Source organism: Hylobates moloch, unplaced genomic scaffold (genome assembly GCF_009828535.3).
Source record: "Hylobates moloch isolate HMO894 unplaced genomic scaffold, HMol_V3 SCAFFOLD_18, whole genome shotgun sequence".
In the NCBI taxonomy this organism is placed as follows: Eukaryota; Metazoa; Chordata; class Mammalia; order Primates; family Hylobatidae; genus Hylobates; species Hylobates moloch.
This window is the reverse complement of record NW_026652293.1, coordinates 46,900,290-46,919,909: the sequence shown is the minus strand read 5'-3', so window position 1 is coordinate 46,919,909 and position 19,620 is coordinate 46,900,290. Positions and strand designations below refer to the sequence as shown.

Sequence of the window (19,620 nt, the reverse complement as noted above, 5' to 3'; positions counted from 1 at the left end):
TTAGCAAATGGAAACTCCATTATTTCAATTATTTGAGCCAAAAACTTCGAAATCATGTAAAACAGAATCATGCCCATTCTACCTTCAAAATACATTCAGACTCTAATAACCATTCTTCACCACCTATGCCAGCAGTCCCCAGCCTTTTTGGCACCAGGGACCAGTTTCATGGAAGACAGTTTTTCCATGGGTGGGACAGGGGTGGGGGTGGGGGTGGAAACTGTTTTGGGGTGAAACTGTTCCACCTCAGATCATCAGGCATTAGATTCTCATAAGGAGTGTGCAACCTAGATCCCTCGCATGTGCAGTTCACAATAGGGTTTGTGCTCCTATGAGAATCTAATGCCACTGCTGATCTGACAGGAGGCGGAGCTCAGGCAGTAATGTTCACTTGTCTGCCACTCACCTCCAGGTACCTGTCTGTGGCCTGGGGACTCCTGATCTACACACTAATACCTTGTCCAAGCCATCAGCATTTTCACCTGGGGTGCTGCAGCAACTTCCAAATTGGTCTCCCTGGTTTTCCTTCTGCTCTCCAACATTGTTTTCCACAGAGCAGCCAATGATTCCTATCTCATCACTCCTTTGCTCAGCATGCCCCAATAACATCTTATCTCATTTAGAATAAAAGTCCAGTTCTTAACGTGGCCTACAATGCTATACAGGATCTGCCTGCCTGCCTCCTCACTTCTCTAAGCATTCTTCCTACCACTCCTGTTCCGCTCCAGCCACGCTGATCCTGCTGTTTCTTGGACACCAAGCACACCCCTGCCTCTAAGCCTGTGGACCTATTTGTTTCCTCTTGCCAAGACATCCTTTCCTTACATATCCACACTGCTCCCTCTCTCGCTTCCTGAAGGTCTCTGGTCAAATGTCCCTTCTCAATAAGATGACCACCCTATATAAAATAGCAAACCACCCCTCTCACCTCTTTGGCATTCCCTTCCCCTTTCCTTTAATTTTTCTCCATAGCATATTTACCTCCATCTGTCATATATTTACTTAAATATTTGCTTATTGTCTGTTCTGCCTCTATAATGTAATGTAATGTAAGCTCCATGCAGGCAAAGTCTTCTGTTTTGTTCACTGCCAAATTAGAACTATGTCTGTGTCCCAGCAAGCACTCAATACATTTCTAATGAAATGAATTAAAAATGGAAAGAAAGAGTCCAAGAGACTCACATAAATCATGAGTAGTTCTGTAAGCAGTGGAAAGATAAAGCCACAAATCATAAGTATTCAAAGCATTCATGTTATGGAGAAAACAACTGTTCAGGGTTTGCTTTCTCAGTAATAACTATTCACACATATGAAAAGTTACTTTTCTATGACATAAGCCAACTTCCTCATCTACGGAGGTGCCACTGATGTGTAAAAGAAAACACACTGTTCATCACCCAGTTCACTGCATTGCTCAAGCCAAATCTGAGAAATTACTGTAGATTTTCCTCTTCCTAATCTCAAATCCATCACAGGTCCCATTGACTCTACCCTCAAACATCTCGACTGGTGCCCCAGAAGGCCAAGCTAGCAGCACCTTTTGACTAGCCTCCTGTATTAGTCTTTTTACTGCTTCTATTCTTGCCTTTTTACAACCCATTCCCCATACAAGAGCCAGTGACCTTTTTAAAATGTAAATCAGATTCTGTCACCCCTTAAGAAGTCCAATGGTTTCTCAATGCACTTGAATAAAAGCCAAAGTCCTTACTCTGCTGTACAAGGCTCCTGCCTACTTCTCCAACAGCCTCGTGTACCAACATGTGCCTCACGTTGTCCTCACTCTGCTCCATTCCAACCAAATGATGCCTTTCTTGGTCATCAAACATCCCAAGTTTGTTTTTACACTCATCCCTGTATCTGTATCTTACATTCAAATGATTGTTTCTTTTGCCATTCAGAACTTCTCTTAAATGCCACCTTCTCAGAGAGGGCTCCCTTGACTACTTAATTCAACATAGTCCCCCAGTTGTTATCTATTAGATCTCCCTTTGTTAAAGATCTGTATAGTTCCTTTTATTATCCAATGTTCTCTTGCTTTTTGTTTTTCTGTTTGACTTTTCACAACAAGAATTTAAGTTTCAGGCCTGGCGTGGTGGCTCACACCTGCAATCCCAGCATTTTGGGAGGCTGAGGCAGGAGAATCGCTTGAGGCCAGGAGTTTAAGACCAACTTGGGCAACATAGAGAGACCCAATCTCTACAAAAAATTTTAAAACTTAGCCAGATGTGGTGGTGCACACATGTAATCCCAGCTGAGGTGGGAGATCACTTGAGCCCAATAGTTCAAGGTTACAGTGAGCTATGATTGTACCATAGCACTCTAACCTAGGAGACAGAGCAAGACCCTGACCACCCCCCAACCAAAAAAAAAAAAGAATTTTCTTGTCTTGTCTTGTTCACCTAGAAAGGAGCCACTATATGGTACATGCTCAATAAATTTGCTGAATATTTAATTAATCCAGAGTCCCTATTTGCACTATAATTTACTATCTTTATATTATAAAACAATCTTAAAATTAAACAATAGACACCTAAAATGAATGGTCAAAAGAGACAAATTTTATGGTCATGTGACCATTCAGTCAGGTATGGTCGATAGTAAAGAAGGATCTAAAATAGTAGAAAATTTAAAAGTCATAAGTTTATGACTTTAAGAGATTATAAAAATTTTCTATATTATTCAAGTAAAATCAATTGAAACATCAGTTTCAAGAGGTATAAGGGATGGTGAGAAGATGGTAGAAAAAAACTGAAAAATGATTTGGAGAAGGAAGAGGAAGAAGAGGAAGATACAGCTACAAATAACAGAGGTAAGTTAAGATTGAAAATTTTGCCATAGATTATCTCCAACATGAATAATCCACACTGGGTAATAGAATATTGACTATAATTACATTCATCCTACTGACCTTGTTCTAAATTATTATGGATTATTACTACGCAAGTTATTTTGTTCCACACCAGAGGTGGCTGTATTTCGCTATCAGATGACATGACCTCTAATTCAATAATGTCTGTAATGCACTGGTATCCTCAGATAAAAGCTGTCTATAATGTCTGAACAAAGGTGAATTAGTTATCCAATTCACACACACAATTAACTCAATACCTGAGAGACCATAGAGCCCCTTCTGAATTTCCTATTAAATACTGCATATGGAGGTCTTCCCTCCATCTGTAGTTATCTTGTGCTGTACTTCACAATAAATAATATTAATTGTTTATTGCCCCCATCAAAAATCTTGCATTCATTATCATATGAGACCTCATTCCAGAAAGCAATGACTTCTTTTCCTAAAAAATTGTATTAAATACAAATGTTATGCCTATTAGTGAAGTACAATAGTTATATAAAAATAATAATGCCTTCACGAAATACGGAAAACAATTAAAATTTTTTTTACTATTTTACGAACATCTCTTAAAAGCCAAATGGCAATATGTATTAAATGAATTTATATTTATATGCTGTTTTCAGTCATCTTAAATAAAAGACTATTTATTTAAATTCAGGTATTAAAGGGCAAAAAAAATCAAAACATAATATTTTTTGCCACCTGTTCCCTCTACAAAGAGCTGAAATTTCATAAATAGTTTGAAGGCAGAGAACTGTGCCTCTGCTTTGTACCCATATGTGATGCCAATGGCTGTATTCATAAAAACTCAGATCAGAATAACTAGATAATGTCAAATGTTAAGCAAACACCCTTGGCTTCTAAAAGAAGGAAGTAATTAATTAATTCTTCAGGGGATGCTTTTCATTTTAGTCATCTAACATAATGTATCCTTTTAGCAGGGAACAAGCGAACAAAATACCACTAAAATAAAATCTAGCTCTCTTAGCACACATTCACATTAAAGTTCTCATTATATTAGGTAAATTCCATGAGAAAGTAAGTAGTGAAGTAAATCTACAAGTGGTACCATAGTTCACATGAAATCTGCTGTTCACCTGGGTTTTCATTTTCCCTCACAACTCAAAGTAGGGAGGTAGAGCAAAGGAAAAGGAAATGGTTTCTTAAACGTGTTTCATATATTCTATCTGCTCATGAAATGACAGAGAGAAACTGGAAGCTAAGTAGGTGACATTCTTCACTGCATAAAGAATCCAAACTACAAACCAACCTTCTGCATGCTGCAGCACAAGAAATACTGACTCCTCAGAGATGATGTACTTATGCAGACACACCATGTTGGGCACACAGCGGGGGATGATGGTCTTTCTGTTCCTGCTGTATTCACCGCTTTTCCTTAGACCCTGACAGAGAACAAAAAGGTCAGTTGTATCCTCAGTTGCCTTTGGAGCCTGCTGTGCTCTGTGTTTATCAACCAAACTAATCTATCCGAGTTACTCTGGGCTTCAGAGAAACCACTCATCTGCTGCTCTATGCCCCCCAGTCCCTGGAGGCTCTGCTGATGGCATCTGGCGTGAATCCAGAGAAGGAAGATGCCACAAAGCTGCCATTAAAATCAATTACGTGGGTCAGTGTTTTTATTAGAAATGCTCTCAAACTAAGTCATCAGGATGACACACAGTTATTTCTCTGTGACCTTTTCTTAAGTTTTATTTTACTTATCTATATCTTTAAAGCAGTAGACATTGTAAGAGCAATGCAAACTCCTGAGACGCAAAAGGTATTCTTAGATTAAGCAGGCAATTTTAAAATCCTATCCCCCAAAAGTACAAACAATATTAAGTCCTCTTACAAGGAATAAGGTTTGTCTGTTTTCTGGTGTCATACTCTGTTTCTAAAGAAATGTCAATGATAAAGTATATTCACACACACACACACACACACACACACACACAAAATGTGTTTCAGTACTTTTAAAATGAAAGTCTGTTCTGTCCTTGTGTCCATTACAAGTAAAACCTACATAAAAGACACGAGTAATAATGCACATAATGTTTCAGTATGTGTCAATGTGACCTACTGCCATGCCTTATCAGCAAATAAAAAAAGCATCAGAAAAAGAAATATAAAATTAATAAATTCACCTTCTGAATGCTGTGGAAATGCTTAAATTAGGATATTTTAGGAATATGTACTATCACAGCCCATTCCAAATACAATTTCAAAATTTCAAAATTGAGGGTTCTTTCTCTCCTTATTCATTTAGTTATAAATTGCATTATGTATAGAATCAAAATTGAATTTAGATCAAAAAGAGGACCAGGAATGTAGATAACATTTTCCCAAAATACCTGTAACAAGACTTTAAGGCAAAATTTTAGCTCTTCAGAACTGTAGTGATAATCGAAGGTGAGACTGTGTGTAGTCTTCACAATTGAACAAAATGTTCTTGAGATGTATTTAAACAACGCACCACACATTCAAACAATACGAAATGGTTCTTCAATTTATCCAAATTGTTTCCTCCATACTCTGTATCAAAAAAAAGTTGTTAAATGCATGCTATCAACCGTGATGAAAGGATAGAAAGAAAAGTAAATAAACATCACCAGAAACAACATAAAAGGACATTTAAAACCTGGGGGGGGAGGGAAATATTAACTACTTAGTTAATATTAACTAAATATTAACTAAAATATTAACTTTTCTTTCAGAAGCATAATTTGAAATTAAAATTTTAAATTCATTAAACATATAAATTTTACTTACTTTTTTTTTTTTTTTTTTTTTTTTTTTGAGACAGGGTCTCACTCTTGTTGCCCAGGCTGGAGTGCAATGGTGCAATCTTGGTTCACTGCAATCTCTGCCTCCTGGGTTCAAGCGATTCTCCTGCCTAAGCCTCCCGAGTAGCTGGGATTATAGAAGCCCACCATCATACCCGGCTAATTTTTGTATTTTTGGTAGAGACGGGGTTTCACCACGTTGGCCAGGATGGTCTCGAACTCCTGACCTTAGGTGACCTGCCTACCTCAGCCTCTCAAAGTGCTGGAATTATAGGCACCGCGCCTGGCTACAAATTTTACTTACTTTTAAAATGAAAGTCTGTTCTGTCCTTGTGTCCATTACAAGTAAAACCTACATAAAAGACACGAGTAATAATGCATTAACAATACAATGAAACATTAACTCTTAGCTTTAAACTAAACTTTAAGAGTAGGGCAGGGCTGAAATTCAATCCCCTCCTCAAAATTGTTCATTTCTGAATAAATTTTTTTAAGTCAGCAAATTACAGGATCAAAATAATCTTATCCAAAATAGGTTTTATTATGGTTTCCTTTTCTAAAAATGCCGTATTTTAGAAACATTACTGTTTCCTATAGTATTTTAAAATGTATTTCTTAGAAGTAAAGGAAATATTATTTTAAACAGAGTTTTTCCTCTTGGAACATATATGATCAACAGGAAGTGGTTCAAAAAAATTGTTCAAGTCTCAATTTTCTTCCTAAAATCTCCTATGTAGCAACTTGCTATAATGTGATCTCAATAACTCAGGCTCTAGCCTAAGGCATCCTTTTGGTATCTCTTCACCCTGGACTCGACTTAACACCCCTTTCCACCACCGGCAAATCCTGTCAGCTCTGTCTTCAAAATGTATCCAGAATCTGAACTCACCTTACCACCTCCACAGTTATTACTCTGATTCAAGCAAAGACCAACTCTTACCTAACTTGTAACTACAGTGTTCCAACTGATCTCTCTGCTTCCATCTTTGCTGCCCTGTGGTCTATCCTCAAAACAGCGGCCAGGGTTTTCTTTTTAAAACATAAGTTAGAACGTGGCACTCTTCTTATCTCACTGAGGGAAAAAGCTTAAGCTCATAAAATGACCTCAAGACCCTTCATATCCTCTCACACAATGCCCCCTTAAACTACTCAGTCCCACCCCTCATCTTGATGGATAAAATAAATTAACAGAAGTATGAAAATATCCTACCCTATTAAAGCTTTATTATTTTGGAAAAACTACTGCAGCAAAGATTGGCAAACTTTTTCTTTAAAGGGCCAGACTGTAAATATTTTAGGCTCTGCAGGCCTATGCAGTCTCTGTTACAGCTTTTCAACTTTGTCATTATAGAACAAAAGCAGCCACAGACTGAAATTGGCCATGGCAGGCGGATTTGTACTACAGAAATCAGCAAACACTGCAAATGAGCCTTCTTCCCCCTACCAGAGAGCTGACTGTCAAACATTTACCAGCCCACCACTGGGTAAGGAAAGACAGAAACTAAGGATGAAAAAAAAAGATGTTAAGCTTGAAAAAAATAAAAGAATTTTTAAAAGGTGAGAAGAAACAAGGAAGTTGAGATGGGAAACCAGTTCGAGAAGATGGAAAATTCCATTTTAGATATTAAAGTTGAAAAAATAGTGAAAACTTTATCTTTGTCTTCTAAGTGTTTGACCTACGCTATTTAAATTTCCATTAATTTAAATAAAATATTCTCACAGGTACCTCATATCCCCTTCCCAGGGCCCTGCCTTCACCAAACAAACAGCCTGCTGCTCCTCCTGTAGTACTAAGTAAGACCATCTTCCATGCATGCTCTGAAACCAAACGTGGTCTAAGTTACTCTGAACTGTCTCCTGTCTCCCACCTTCGGAACAAGTGACTGATCCAGGATTCAACAATTATACACTGAGCAACTTCTAAATACCAAGTATTTAGAATCAATTCTAAATCAATCAAATCAATTCTACCTCCTAAGCACTTCTCTTATCCACCCTGTATTCTCTAATCTGCCATGTTTTAAGCATTTACTATGTGCTATACTTTACCCAGGTGTAATCAATATTAATCTTCCCAAAAAAGCCAATGATTTATTTTATTTTGTTTTGTTTTATTTTATTTTTATTGAGACTAGGTCTCACTCTGCTACCCAAGCTAGAGTGCTGTGGTGTGATTTTAGCTCACTGCAGCCTCAACCTCCCAGGTTCAAACGATCCTCCCACTTCAGCCTCCCATGTAGCTGGTACTACAGGCATGTGCCACCATGCCCGGGTAATTTTTTTTTTTTTTGTAAGACAGGAGTCTCACTATATTGCCTAGGCTGGTCTTGAACTCCTGGGCTCAAGCGATCCTCCTGCCTTGGCCTCTCAAAGTGCTGAGATTACAGGGATAAGCCACCAGGTCCGGCCCAGTCAAATAATTTTACCATTCCTATTCTACATTAGAAGACATTACAGACATGTCTTCTTATGGACATAAGACATTCTTATTATGTAGAAGCTATAATAGTCGGTAACAGTATCTAACACTTGTGAGGATTTCAGTAAGATAATCTTATAAAAGTACAGCCAGTTGCTATTACTGCTATCACTATTATTGCTTCTTTTTCCCTGAAATGTTCCCCCAGGCACTTATCAAACAAGTATGCATCTTTCCATACGCAGCACAAATGTCACTGTATTTCTCAGTAACACTGACTACTTTCTTCCTTTCTTCTGCTGTTTTACACAGCACCAGCATATATTATAGCATCTCTAACCCTTCGATTTGGGGGTCTATCTCCCAGTGAGACTTCGAGCTCTTTATGGGCATGCTGTAAGGCAGGATAATGGGCCCCAAAGATGTTCATACCCTAAGAATCCCCAACATTTGTGAACGTGTTATGTTACTGGCAAAAAGGCCTTTGCAGATGTAATTAAGGTACAGACCTTAAAACAGAGAGATTACACTGGATTATCTGGGTGGGTTCCAAAATATCACATGAATCCATTTCAAAAACACAGAACTATCTTCTATGAAAAGAAATGCAAAGCACAGAAATGATAAGCCTGAAAGGGAAATCATATTCAAAGCATGAAAGGGATGCACGGCTGCTGGCTCTCAGGTGCAAAGGCCCGCATGCAAGAACTGGAGAGAGGTTTCTAGGATCTCATAGCAAGCCTAAGAAGGAACCTAGGCAACTTCTAGGAGTATAGAGCAGTCCTTGGCTGACAGCCAGCAAAGAAACAGAGTTCAGTCCTACAACTCTATGAAAAGAACAGAATTCAGCCAACAACCTGAATGAGCTTGGAAGCAGATTCCTCTCCTGAGCTTCCAGTAAGGAATATAGTCTTGCCACCATCTTGATTTCAACCCAGTAACTGTGTCAGACTTCTGACCTATAGAACTTTAATAATTTAGTTGTTATAGGCTGCCAACTTTGTGGTAATTTGTTACGACAGCAACAGAAAACCAACAGCATAAAAATTATTCTATCACATAACACACTGTTCTCACACAGTAAATGTTTAATAAACATATGGTTAGTGAATTCAACTCTAAAAGTTTATAAGGTAGATGACGACATGGGAATAGAGCTTAGAAAAATAAGTCAGTACTAATGATTTATATTTGAGCACTCTCCATAAAGATAAAAACTAAAGACACAAGAATGAATCCCACTGGGACACTTCCTTTATATCAGGCACTGTGCTGGGCTTTAAGGAATTAAATCATGTAATTCTCTCAACAATCCAAAGAGGGAGGTATCTTTTATTAATCAAGTTTACAGATAAGGAAATAAACATAAACTGATTGTACTCTCTGAGGTGCACTCTGAAACACTGGAACTTCTTTAACCTCAGGACTTTGTCCATACTCACAAAGATAATAAGTGGTAGAGGGCAGTCTGGCTCCAGGTTTCTTCCTCTTTAACTGCTAAGCTATACTATTTATTTCTGAATTTTGAAAATATACATAGTTGAAATATTGTGAGTAAATAATAACCAAAAGTGTAGTGAGAAAAGTACAAAGAGAAAACATAGTGGTTCAGATGACAGAGAAAGAGAATGCTTAAGATGAGTGTAATCTATGCTAAACAACAGAGAGAAGCCATGAAGAATGAGGACTGAGAAACCATCACTGGTTAGGGCAGTTAGGAAGTCATGTGTAACTTTCAATACAGCATTGTACAGTTCACTGTACAATGAACTGAGGATAAAAGCCAGATTGCACAGAGTTAATAATGAGTGATAAGAAAACAGAGGTGATATATATAAGCCTTTCAATAGTAAAGTATGTCAGAAGAAGGAAAAACACTAAAATGAAATAGTGGGATCATCAGTTGAAACAAAGGGTTTGACTTTTTTTTCAGATAGGATAGACTTATTCTCTCCATAGCTGCCTTTTGAGTTATAATCAACACAAATCTTGAGCCTTCAAAACATGAAAACACATTTGTGAACTTTAAGAGTTAAATCAACATATCAAGAATGTAAAAGGAGGCACCATGGCCCTTCTGCAAAGGAGAGCTCAATAAATATCTGTTGAACATCTGCTGAATCTGTGAAGACATTTAGTGTTCCTTAAGTCTCATTTGTTTTTATATGAGGTGTTACTTTTTTTTTTTTTTTTTTGAGACAGAGTCTTGCTTTGTTGCCCAGGCTGGAGTGCAGTGGTGCGATCTCGGCTCACTACAAGCTCCGCCTCCTGGGTTCATGCCATTCTCCTGCCTCAGCCTCCCAAGTAGCTGGGACTACAGGCGCCTGCCACCATGCCCGGCTAATTTTTTGTATTTTTAGTAGATACAGGGTTTCACCGTGTTAGCCAGGATGGTCTCGATCTCCTGACCTCATGATCTGCCTGCCTTGGCATCCCAAAGTGCTGGGATTACAGGCATGAGCCACCGCACCGGGCCTATATGAGGTGTGACTTTTAAGTCACTTACCAGAAAGCCAATTCTATTTGAACAAGACATATCTATATGAAGTAGAACACATCTCACTAGGTAAAAGGCATGGAAGCTGTATAACCAAAGGAAAGAACTTGTCCCTATTAAAAGCCCCTTAATTGACTCAACAAAATATACCTGCACAAATCAGGAGTGATACCTCCTTACTGATCTCACTTAGTCATGAAGCATGAAGCAGATCAGATAAAAAGGCCAAACCGGCTGGGCGCAGTGGCTCACACCTGTAATCCCAGCACTTTGGGAGACCAAGGTGGGTGGATCACCTGAGGTCAGGAGTTCAAGACCAGCCTGGCCAACGTGGTGAAACTTCGTCTCTACTAAAAATACAAAAATTAGCCGGGCATGGTGGTGGATGCCTGTAATCCCAGCTACTCGGGAGAGTGAGGCATGAGAATTGCTTGAATCAGGAGGCGGAGGTTGCAGTGAGTTGAGATCGCGCCACCCCACACTCCAGCCTGAGCAACAGAGTGAGACTCTATCTCCAAAAAAAAAGCAAATTAAGATGGATAAACATGGCTGGGAAATGCTGCTTTGTTTATATTTACTTTCTTCTCCTACGAAGTTTGTGTGCAACTAGACAATGTTCACATTGAGGCAATAAACACAAGAACATATGTGATTTTTTTAAAATGTGCCCTTTGACTGTCAATTTCTCCCAAACAGGTGTTGGCTAAATGATTATAAATTGGCCTCTGGATACACCTCTTCAACTGAGCCGTACAGGGCTGGTGATAATATAATTAGACCCAAAAACATCAGGCTGGTGAATGCTTTCCATCTGTTTGGCAATAATGTTTAGTTAACAATAGTCTTTAAAAGAAGCACCTTCAACTTCAGTTCTTAAAGTTATTTATAGAGCCATTCTTAACACACCAGCACTCCTGCTAACAAGAGCTTTAGCCGCTTGGAAATTATTAGCCATACAGCTGTACACAAAGAGAAACGACTGCATTTAACATCTGTATCTTTTCCAAATTTACGTGCTTAAACCTCATTTAAAGTCATTTCTTAATGAACAGTGCTATGGTGCTGCATTAATATTATAGTTGCATGCACAAAGATCATAAGGAGCCAAACATTTTTTTTAATGCCAACAGTAGGCCAATCTGTAATGAAACTGTCAGCATAAAGGACAAAATAATAGCTTCTTTAACCCTCAAACAGAATTTGTTCATTTGTAGACTAGAACACATCAATTTAAAAACTGCCCATGGGTTTGCTCACCTTTATGAAGACAAAAATCTAATTTGTACTAGCTTGATACAATTGTCTTTCCAATAAAAGGCTCCTAAAACAATCTTTTATTTCATGATAAAACAAGTACTATAACTAAAACTGCCATGAAATAATTATCTTGGATAGCATACCTTATTCAAAGAATACAATTAATGTATTTCTCCCTTTCATTTTTCACACTTACTTATCAGCCCTATATTAGCATATGGTCTAACAGAAGAGATTACTTCATCTTTGCCCATACTAATACATGAAATAATTGCTCCTAACTGGGGGAAAAAAAAAGAAAAAGCAGGCAACTTATTCCTTAAGGATTAGCCTCATCTGTTCTTCAATTCCACAAGTTTCACTTTTCCCACTTTTCTGTCAGAATAGTAGTAGGAAAAGCTCCAACTGATTACAGGTTTGAGTCTATTTGTTAACTAGAATTAAGAAAGGACTAATATTTAAGTAGGCAACCATCTTTGCAAAGAAAAGAGGGAGAAGGGGTACACCAAATGATCAAAAAGTATCAAATGATGATTATTTTTAAGCAAATAAAGAAAAATAATATGGAGAAGAGAAAAGAGATATGCTACTATGAAGACACTATGACTGTGGTGAAGAAGTGTGGAGAGTTCCCTTCAGTGGGGATTCAGTGTCTCCCCATTCATGAATCTTTTTAGATATTTAATTTAAATGTTGACACTGGAAGTCTGGAAGTCCCTGAAAATAACTTCAGCTCCAATACCTTTTAAAAGAAAGACTACTTGGGTAATTTGAGGGACTGTCTGTCTCTACTTTAGTGCCACTTACTTCATGGGACTCCAGAACAATTAATACAAGTTAAAATAATGCTTAAGTCTACAGAAAATTAGTACAACCACTATGGAAAACAATATGGAGATTCCTTAAAGAACTAAAAGTAGAACTACCATTCGATCCAGCAATCCCACTACTGGGTAGCTACCCAAAGAAAAAGAAGTCATTATATGAAAAAGACACATGCATATACATGTTTATAGCAGCACGATTAGCAACGGCAATGATACCAAACCAACCTAAGTGCCCAGCGACCAATGAGTGGATAAAGAAAATGTGGTGTATATATACTCCATAGAATACTACTCAGCCATAAAAAGAAATGAAATAATGTCTTTTGCAGCAACTTCGATGAAGGTGGAGGCCATTACTCTTAAGTGAAGTAACTCAGGAATGGAAAACCAAATATCATATGGTCTCGTAAGTGGGAGCTAAGCTATGAGGATGCAAAGGCATAAGAGTGATATAATGGACTTTGGGGACTCAGGAGGGAAGGCTGGGAGGTGGGTGAGGGATAAAACTACACACTGGGTACAGTGTACATTGCTCAAGTAATGGATGCACTTAAATCTCAGAAATCACCACTAAAGAACTTATCTGTGTAACCAAAGCCACCAGTACCCCAAAAACTATTGAAAAAAAGAAAAGAAACAAAAAGACTACAGGACAAACACAGAGCATCCCTTAATGGTGTCGCATATAACCTGATTTGTGTTTGCTGCTTATAATCTGAATGAGATATCAACTGTGTAAGTCATGCTCCTGGTAATTCACATATAAATAATGATAACAGAAAGAATGAGATCAACAAAATAAAGAAACTAGAGAAAATAGTACAAGACCAATTTTGCAAATAAGTTTTTCCCAACATACTTTCATGTGAACATGATTGTAGTTACTATATTCTCTTTCAAAGATAATCCATACTTGACTAGTATTAGATCTGAATTTTTAACCAGATGGGCAAATTTACAAGAGCTGGTAATGTTATCCTTCTATAGAAATGGATTTGAACAACAAACCTAGAGCATTAAAACTTTTCTTTCCTCCCCTAACACCATGCATAATTATCAAATGTTATTCGTATTTTCTGCTAAAATAAATCTCATTTTGTATTCTTAAAACATCCAAAATGTGTTTCTACTCTTAATTCCACATCTTATTCTCATGAGGCATCTTTATAAAAATTCAACTACTAGAAAACAAGGAATAGTACTCGGTGGGCTTTAATATCAACAATTCTCCTAACTGGGGTATAACTTCTCTTTGGCATCAGAAGGCCAGCAACGTTCCCTGTACCATTGCCCAGCAACTCCAAAAGCAAAAGATGTTGCACCTACAGCTTTAGTCCATCAGAAGCTGCACCATCAAGAGCATTAGCATGAATAGACCATGAAGACACACTTCTCTCATGTTATGCCATGAAACCAATCTGTCCTTGGTTTCGTAAGTTTTCCACTGATGAAAATTCAAGCATAAAGAGTAGAATTTGACAGGGATACTTATAACTCTAGTCTACAAGATATTTTCAGCTATTACTCTCAAGGATACATTTTCAATTGAGAAAAGTATATAAGGTACTCAAGATTTATGGGTAACAAAGAAAATACCTTGGAGCCTTACCAGTGTTTTATTTGTGCTAGAACTTCCCACATAGCAGATTATCATGAAGTGAACAAATAATCCAAAAAGGTTAGCAATGTTCCCCATATCCACTGCTCAGTAACTCCAAAAGCAAAATATGTTGCGCCTACAGTTTTAGCTCATCAGAAGTCGCTGCATCAATTTCTGCAAAGTTAACAAAGTTAAGAACGGCAGAGACAAGAATCACCAACTAATTTAGAACAAAAGGAAACACCTCTTTGAGGCAGGTTGAGCTCTTCAGGCTCCTATTTGATCCAGAAATACCTTCAAAGGTAGAAGAAAACAGACCATATCTACCAGAATTATATGAAGATTGTACTTAAAATCCACATCTCTTCTTAGTTATTAAAATCCAAAATGCCATAATTCAAAATATACTTTGTTTATGCAAACACCCAGGATTCCTAAAAACATCCTATATTTCAATTTATGTAGCTAATCTTATTTATCTTAACTACCAACAAACTGGGGTAGAAACAGAGGAAAAAGAACCAGGTTAGGAAGTGCAAGTAACATAAGACTAATCTGGTAAATAACTACTTCTGTAAGAACACAACTAATTGTAGATTTCTTTAAATGCCCAGACATTCACAAAGTAATTTTAGTATGCTAATTTTTAATTAAAAGGTATTTCGGCAGTGAAAGCTCTTTCATATGCACTACTGATTCTTCATCAAACGTTAACTTTCCAACTTAACACCAGTTTAGCCGGTGGCAGCCTGAAGGTTTACCATCTGCTGCTACCCAAAGTCACTGTGGCCACCTTCAGAACATATGCATCAAAGCCCCAAGATAAGAGACTGAAGAAATATTGCCTAAGTCAGCTAAGGGGGATGACGAACCCAGAGGCAGGCAACAGGCAAGCTACCAGAAAATACAGAACATCATGAACCATCAGTTAGCCTACAGAAAAAGTACCCAAGGTCACAGGGGACTCCAATGGCTGAACAAAAAGACAAGAGAAATACTACTACTAATGGAATATACTTAAGTCATTATGTGATCTTTCTGTTAAAAAAAAAAAAAGTCTAGTCATATTTAAAATCACCTGTAATTTTATTGAAAATAGGCATTATGGTGAATAAAATGAAACATAAAATGTAAGATGTTTTATTCAGTCTATGGATAATAATAAAGATTGTATTTTTTATGGAGTCATAAAAGTATTTTGTTTTGAAAGGCTTGTTGTTCTGGGTACTATCATACCCATACTTCAAACATAACATGAGAAAATAGACTTTGAGACAGATTTAACAAAATCCACAAAATACCACTTTAAAAACCTGATGCCATATATTTAAAGTAATGATCACGTTTACCATAATACCTCATATAAAAACAAAATACTGTGGTGTCTTTTAAAAACAGAATCTCAAGAATCTAACTATATTCAATTCTAACACTGAATAACTGGCATATATTCATCGTAAAAGAAATGTATTCCCAGTAAATTTGCTTAGACTTCATTTTTACTTTCTGCTTTATAAAATGTATTTTAAATGTAGTTAGAAGAAAATAAGTATAGAAGATATTTTCTAGAAAATTATACAAAAGCATCTTTTAATTCTTGGTTTTAAAATGGCAACAGAAGGCCGGGCACAGTGACTTACATCTGCAATCTCAGCACTTTGGGAGACTGAGGCGGGCAGATCGCTGAGGCCAGGAGTTTGAGACCAGCCTGACCAACATGGCGAAACCCTTTCTATAAAAATACAAAAATTAGGTGGGTGAGGTGGCACATGCCTGTAACCCCAGTTACTCGGGAGGCTGAGGCACAAGAATCACTTAAACTTGGGAGGCAGAGGTTGCAGGGAGGTGATATCACACCACTGCACTCCACCCTGGGTGATGGAGCCAGACTCCATTTCAAAAACATAAAACAGGCCAGGCGCGGTGGCTCACGCTTGTAATCCCAGCACTTTGGGAGGCTGAGGCGGGCGGATCACGAGGTCAGGAGATCGAGACCACGGTGAAACCTCGTCTCTACCAAAAAATACAAAAAAATTAGCCGGGCGTGGTGGCGGGCGCCTGTAGTCCCAGCTACTTGGAGAGGCTGAGGCAGGAGAATGGCGTGAACCCGGGAGGCAGAGCTTGCAGTGAGCCGAGATTGCGCCACTGCACTCGAGCCTGGGCGACAGAGCGAGACTCCGTCTCAAGGAAAAAAAAAAAAAAACATAAAACAAAATGGCAACAGATGCATTTTTTTGCGTTAATTCTGATCTTAATTCAGATTTTTAAAGATTCTTCAATGCTTCCACAGAGAATTAGTTATAAACTAATTTAAAGATGGGGCATTATTAAACATTCACGTACCATAAAAACTGTTGTAATAAAGCACATTTATCTTACCCTATATTTAAACTTGATTAATACAAACAACCTGTTGAATGTAAACATCAATATTTCTACGATATAATACTGTATTGTGTGTGTATATCCCATCTGAATTCAATTCATACTTATAAATATTTAGTAATTTGGGTAAGTACGATGGGTTTTTATTATTATACTTTAAGTTTTAGGGTACATGTGCACAATGTGCAGGTCTGTTACATATGTATACATGTGCCATGTTGGTGTGCTGAACCCATTAACTCATCATGTAACATTAGGTATATCTCCTAATGCTATACCTCCCCCTCCCCCCACCCAACAACAGTCCCTGGTGTGTGATGTTCCCCTTCCTGTGTCCATGTGTTCTCATTGTTCAATTCCCACCTATGAGTGAGAACATGCGGTGTTTGGTTTTTTGTCCTTGCAACAGTTTGCTAAGAATGATGATTTCCAGCTTCATCCATGTCCCTACAAAGGACATGAACGCATCCTTTTTTATGGCTGCATAGTATTCCATGGTGTATATGTGCCACATTTTCTTAATCCAGTCTATCATTGTTGGACATTAGGGTTGGTTCCAAGTCTTTGCTATTGTGAATAGTGCTGCAATAAACATACATGTGCATGTGTCTTTATAGCAGCATGTTTTATAATCCTTTGGGTATATACCCAGTAACGGGATGGCTGGGTCAAATGGTATTTCTAGTTCTAGATCCCTGAGGAATCGCCACACTGACTTCCACAATGGTTGAACTAGTTTACAGTCCCACCAACAGTGTAAAAGTGTTCCTATTTCTCCACATCCTCTCCAGCACCTGTTGTTTCCTGACTTTTTAATGATGGCCATTCTAACTGGTGTGAGATGGTATCTCATTGTGGTTTTCATTTGCACTTCTCTGATGGCCAGTGATGATGAGCATTTTTTCATATGTCTTTTGGCTGCATAAATGTCTTCTTTTGAGAAGTGTCTGTTCACGTCCTTCGCCCACTTTTTGATGGGGTTGTTTATTTTTTTCTTGTAAATTTGTTTCAGTTCGATGTGGATTCTAGATATTAGCCCTTTGTCAGACGAGTAGGTTGCAAAAATTTTCTCCCATTCTGTAGGTTGCCGTTCACTCTGATGGTAGTTTCTTTTGCTGTGCAGAAGCTCTTTAGTTTAATTAGATCCCATTTCTCAATTGTGGCTTTTGTTGCCATTGCTTTTGGTGTTTTAGACATGAAGTCCTTGCCCATGCCTATGTCCTGAATGGTATTGCCTAGGTTTTCTTGTAGGATTTTAATGGTTTTAGGTCTAACATTTAAGTCTTTAATCCATCTTGAATTAATTTTTGTATAAGGTGTAAGGAAGGGATCCAGTTTCAGTTTTCTACATATGGCTAGCCAGTTTTCCCAGAACCATTTATTAAATAGGGAATCCTTTCCCCATTTCTTGTTTTTGTCAGCTTTCTCAAATATCAGATAGTTGTAGATATGCAGCATTACTTCTGAGGGCTCTGTTCTGTTCCATTGGTCTATATCTCTGTGTTGGTACCAGTACCATGGTGTTTTGGTTACTGTAGCCTTGTAGTATAGTTTGAAGTCAGGTAGCATGATGCCTCCAGCTTTGTTCTTTTGGCTTAGGATTGACTTGGCAATGTGGGCTCTTTTTTGGTTCCATATGAGTTTTAAAGTAGTTTTTTCCAATTCTGTGAAGAAAGTCACTGGTAGCTTGATGGGCATGGCACTGAATCTATAAATTACCTTGGGCAGTATGGCCATTTTCACGATATTGATTCTTCCTACCCATGAGCATGGAATGTTCTTCCATTTGTTCGTATCCTCTTTTATTTCACTGAGCAGTGGTTTGTAGTTCTCCTTGAAGAGGTCCTTCACGTCCCTTGTAAGTTGGATTCCTAGGTATTTTATTCTCTTTGAAGCAATTGTAAATGGGAGTTCACTCATGATTTGGCTCTCTGTTTGTCTGTGATTGGTGTATAAGAATGCTTGTGATTTTTGCACACTGATTTTGTATGCTGAGACTTTGCTGAAGTTGCCTATCAGCTTAAGGAGATTTTGAGCTGAGACAATGGGGTTTTCGAGGTATACAATCATGTCATCTGCAAACAGGGACAATTTGACTTCCTCTTTTCCTAATTGAATACCCTTTATTTCCTTCTCCTGCCTGACTGTCTTGGCCAGAACTTCCAACACTATGTTGAATAGGAGTGGTGAGAGAGGGCATCCCTGTCTTGTGCCAATTTTCAAAGGGAATGTTTCCGGTTTTTGCCCATTCAGTATGATATTGTCTGTGGGTTTGTCATAGATAGCTCTTATTATTTTGAGATACGTCCCATCAATACCTAATTTATTGAGAGTTTTTAGCATGAAGGGTTGCTGAATTTTGTTGAAGGCCTTTTCTGCATCTATTGAGGTAATCATGTGGTTTTTGTCATTGGTTCTGTTTATATGCTGGATTACGTTTATTGATTTGCCTATGTTGAACCAGCCTTGCATCCCAGGGATGAAGCCCACTTGATCATGGTGGATAAGGTTTTTGATGTGCAGCTAGATTCGGTTTGCTAGAGGATTTTATTGAGGATTTTTGCTTTGATGTTCATTAGGGATATTGGTCTAAAATTCTCTTTTTTTGTTGTGTCTCTGCCAGGCTTTGGTATCAGGATGATGCTGGCCTCATAAAATGAGTTAGGGAGGATTCCCTCTTTTTCTATTGATTGGAATAGTTTCAGAAGGAATGGTACCAGCTCCTCTTTGTACCTCTGGTAGAATTCAGCTGTGAATCCATCTGGTCCTGGACTTTTTTTGGTTGGTAAGCTATTAATTATTGCCTCAATTTCAGAGCCTCTTATTGGTCTATTCAGGGATTCAACTTCTTCCTGGTTTAGTCTTGGGAGGGTGTATGTGTCGAGGAATTTATCCATTTCTTCTAGATTTTCTAGTTTATTTGTGTAGGAGTGTTTATAGTATTCTGTGATGGTAGTTTGTATTTCTGTGGGATTGGTGGTGATATCCCCTTTATCAT

General features: G+C 38.0%; 1 protein-coding gene across 8 annotated transcripts in view; it reads right to left on the bottom strand.

Annotated features, from left to right (window-relative positions):
• The window catches only part of RPS6KC1 (ribosomal protein S6 kinase C1), a 248,245-nt gene that overhangs the window by 69,095 nt on the left and 159,530 nt on the right, over positions 1-19,620 (bottom strand). For 5 of the 8 annotated variants that reach the window (XR_009210687.1, XR_009210686.1, XM_058430373.1 and 2 more), the window contains 2 exons: positions 4,826-4,873; positions 4,125-4,257 (listed from right to left, as the gene is read on the bottom strand). Coding sequence is in view for 6 of the 8 variants with exons in the window: in XM_058430373.1 (XP_058286356.1) it covers positions 4,125-4,257; positions 4,826-4,873 (181 nt within the window). In the remaining 2 variants the exon portion in view is untranslated. Of the gene's footprint in view, positions 1-4,124; positions 4,258-4,825; positions 4,874-5,941; positions 5,990-19,620 lie in introns of all 8 variants that reach the window. The other 3 variants (XM_032137687.2, XM_032137688.2, XM_058430374.1) reach the window with 1 other exon arrangement.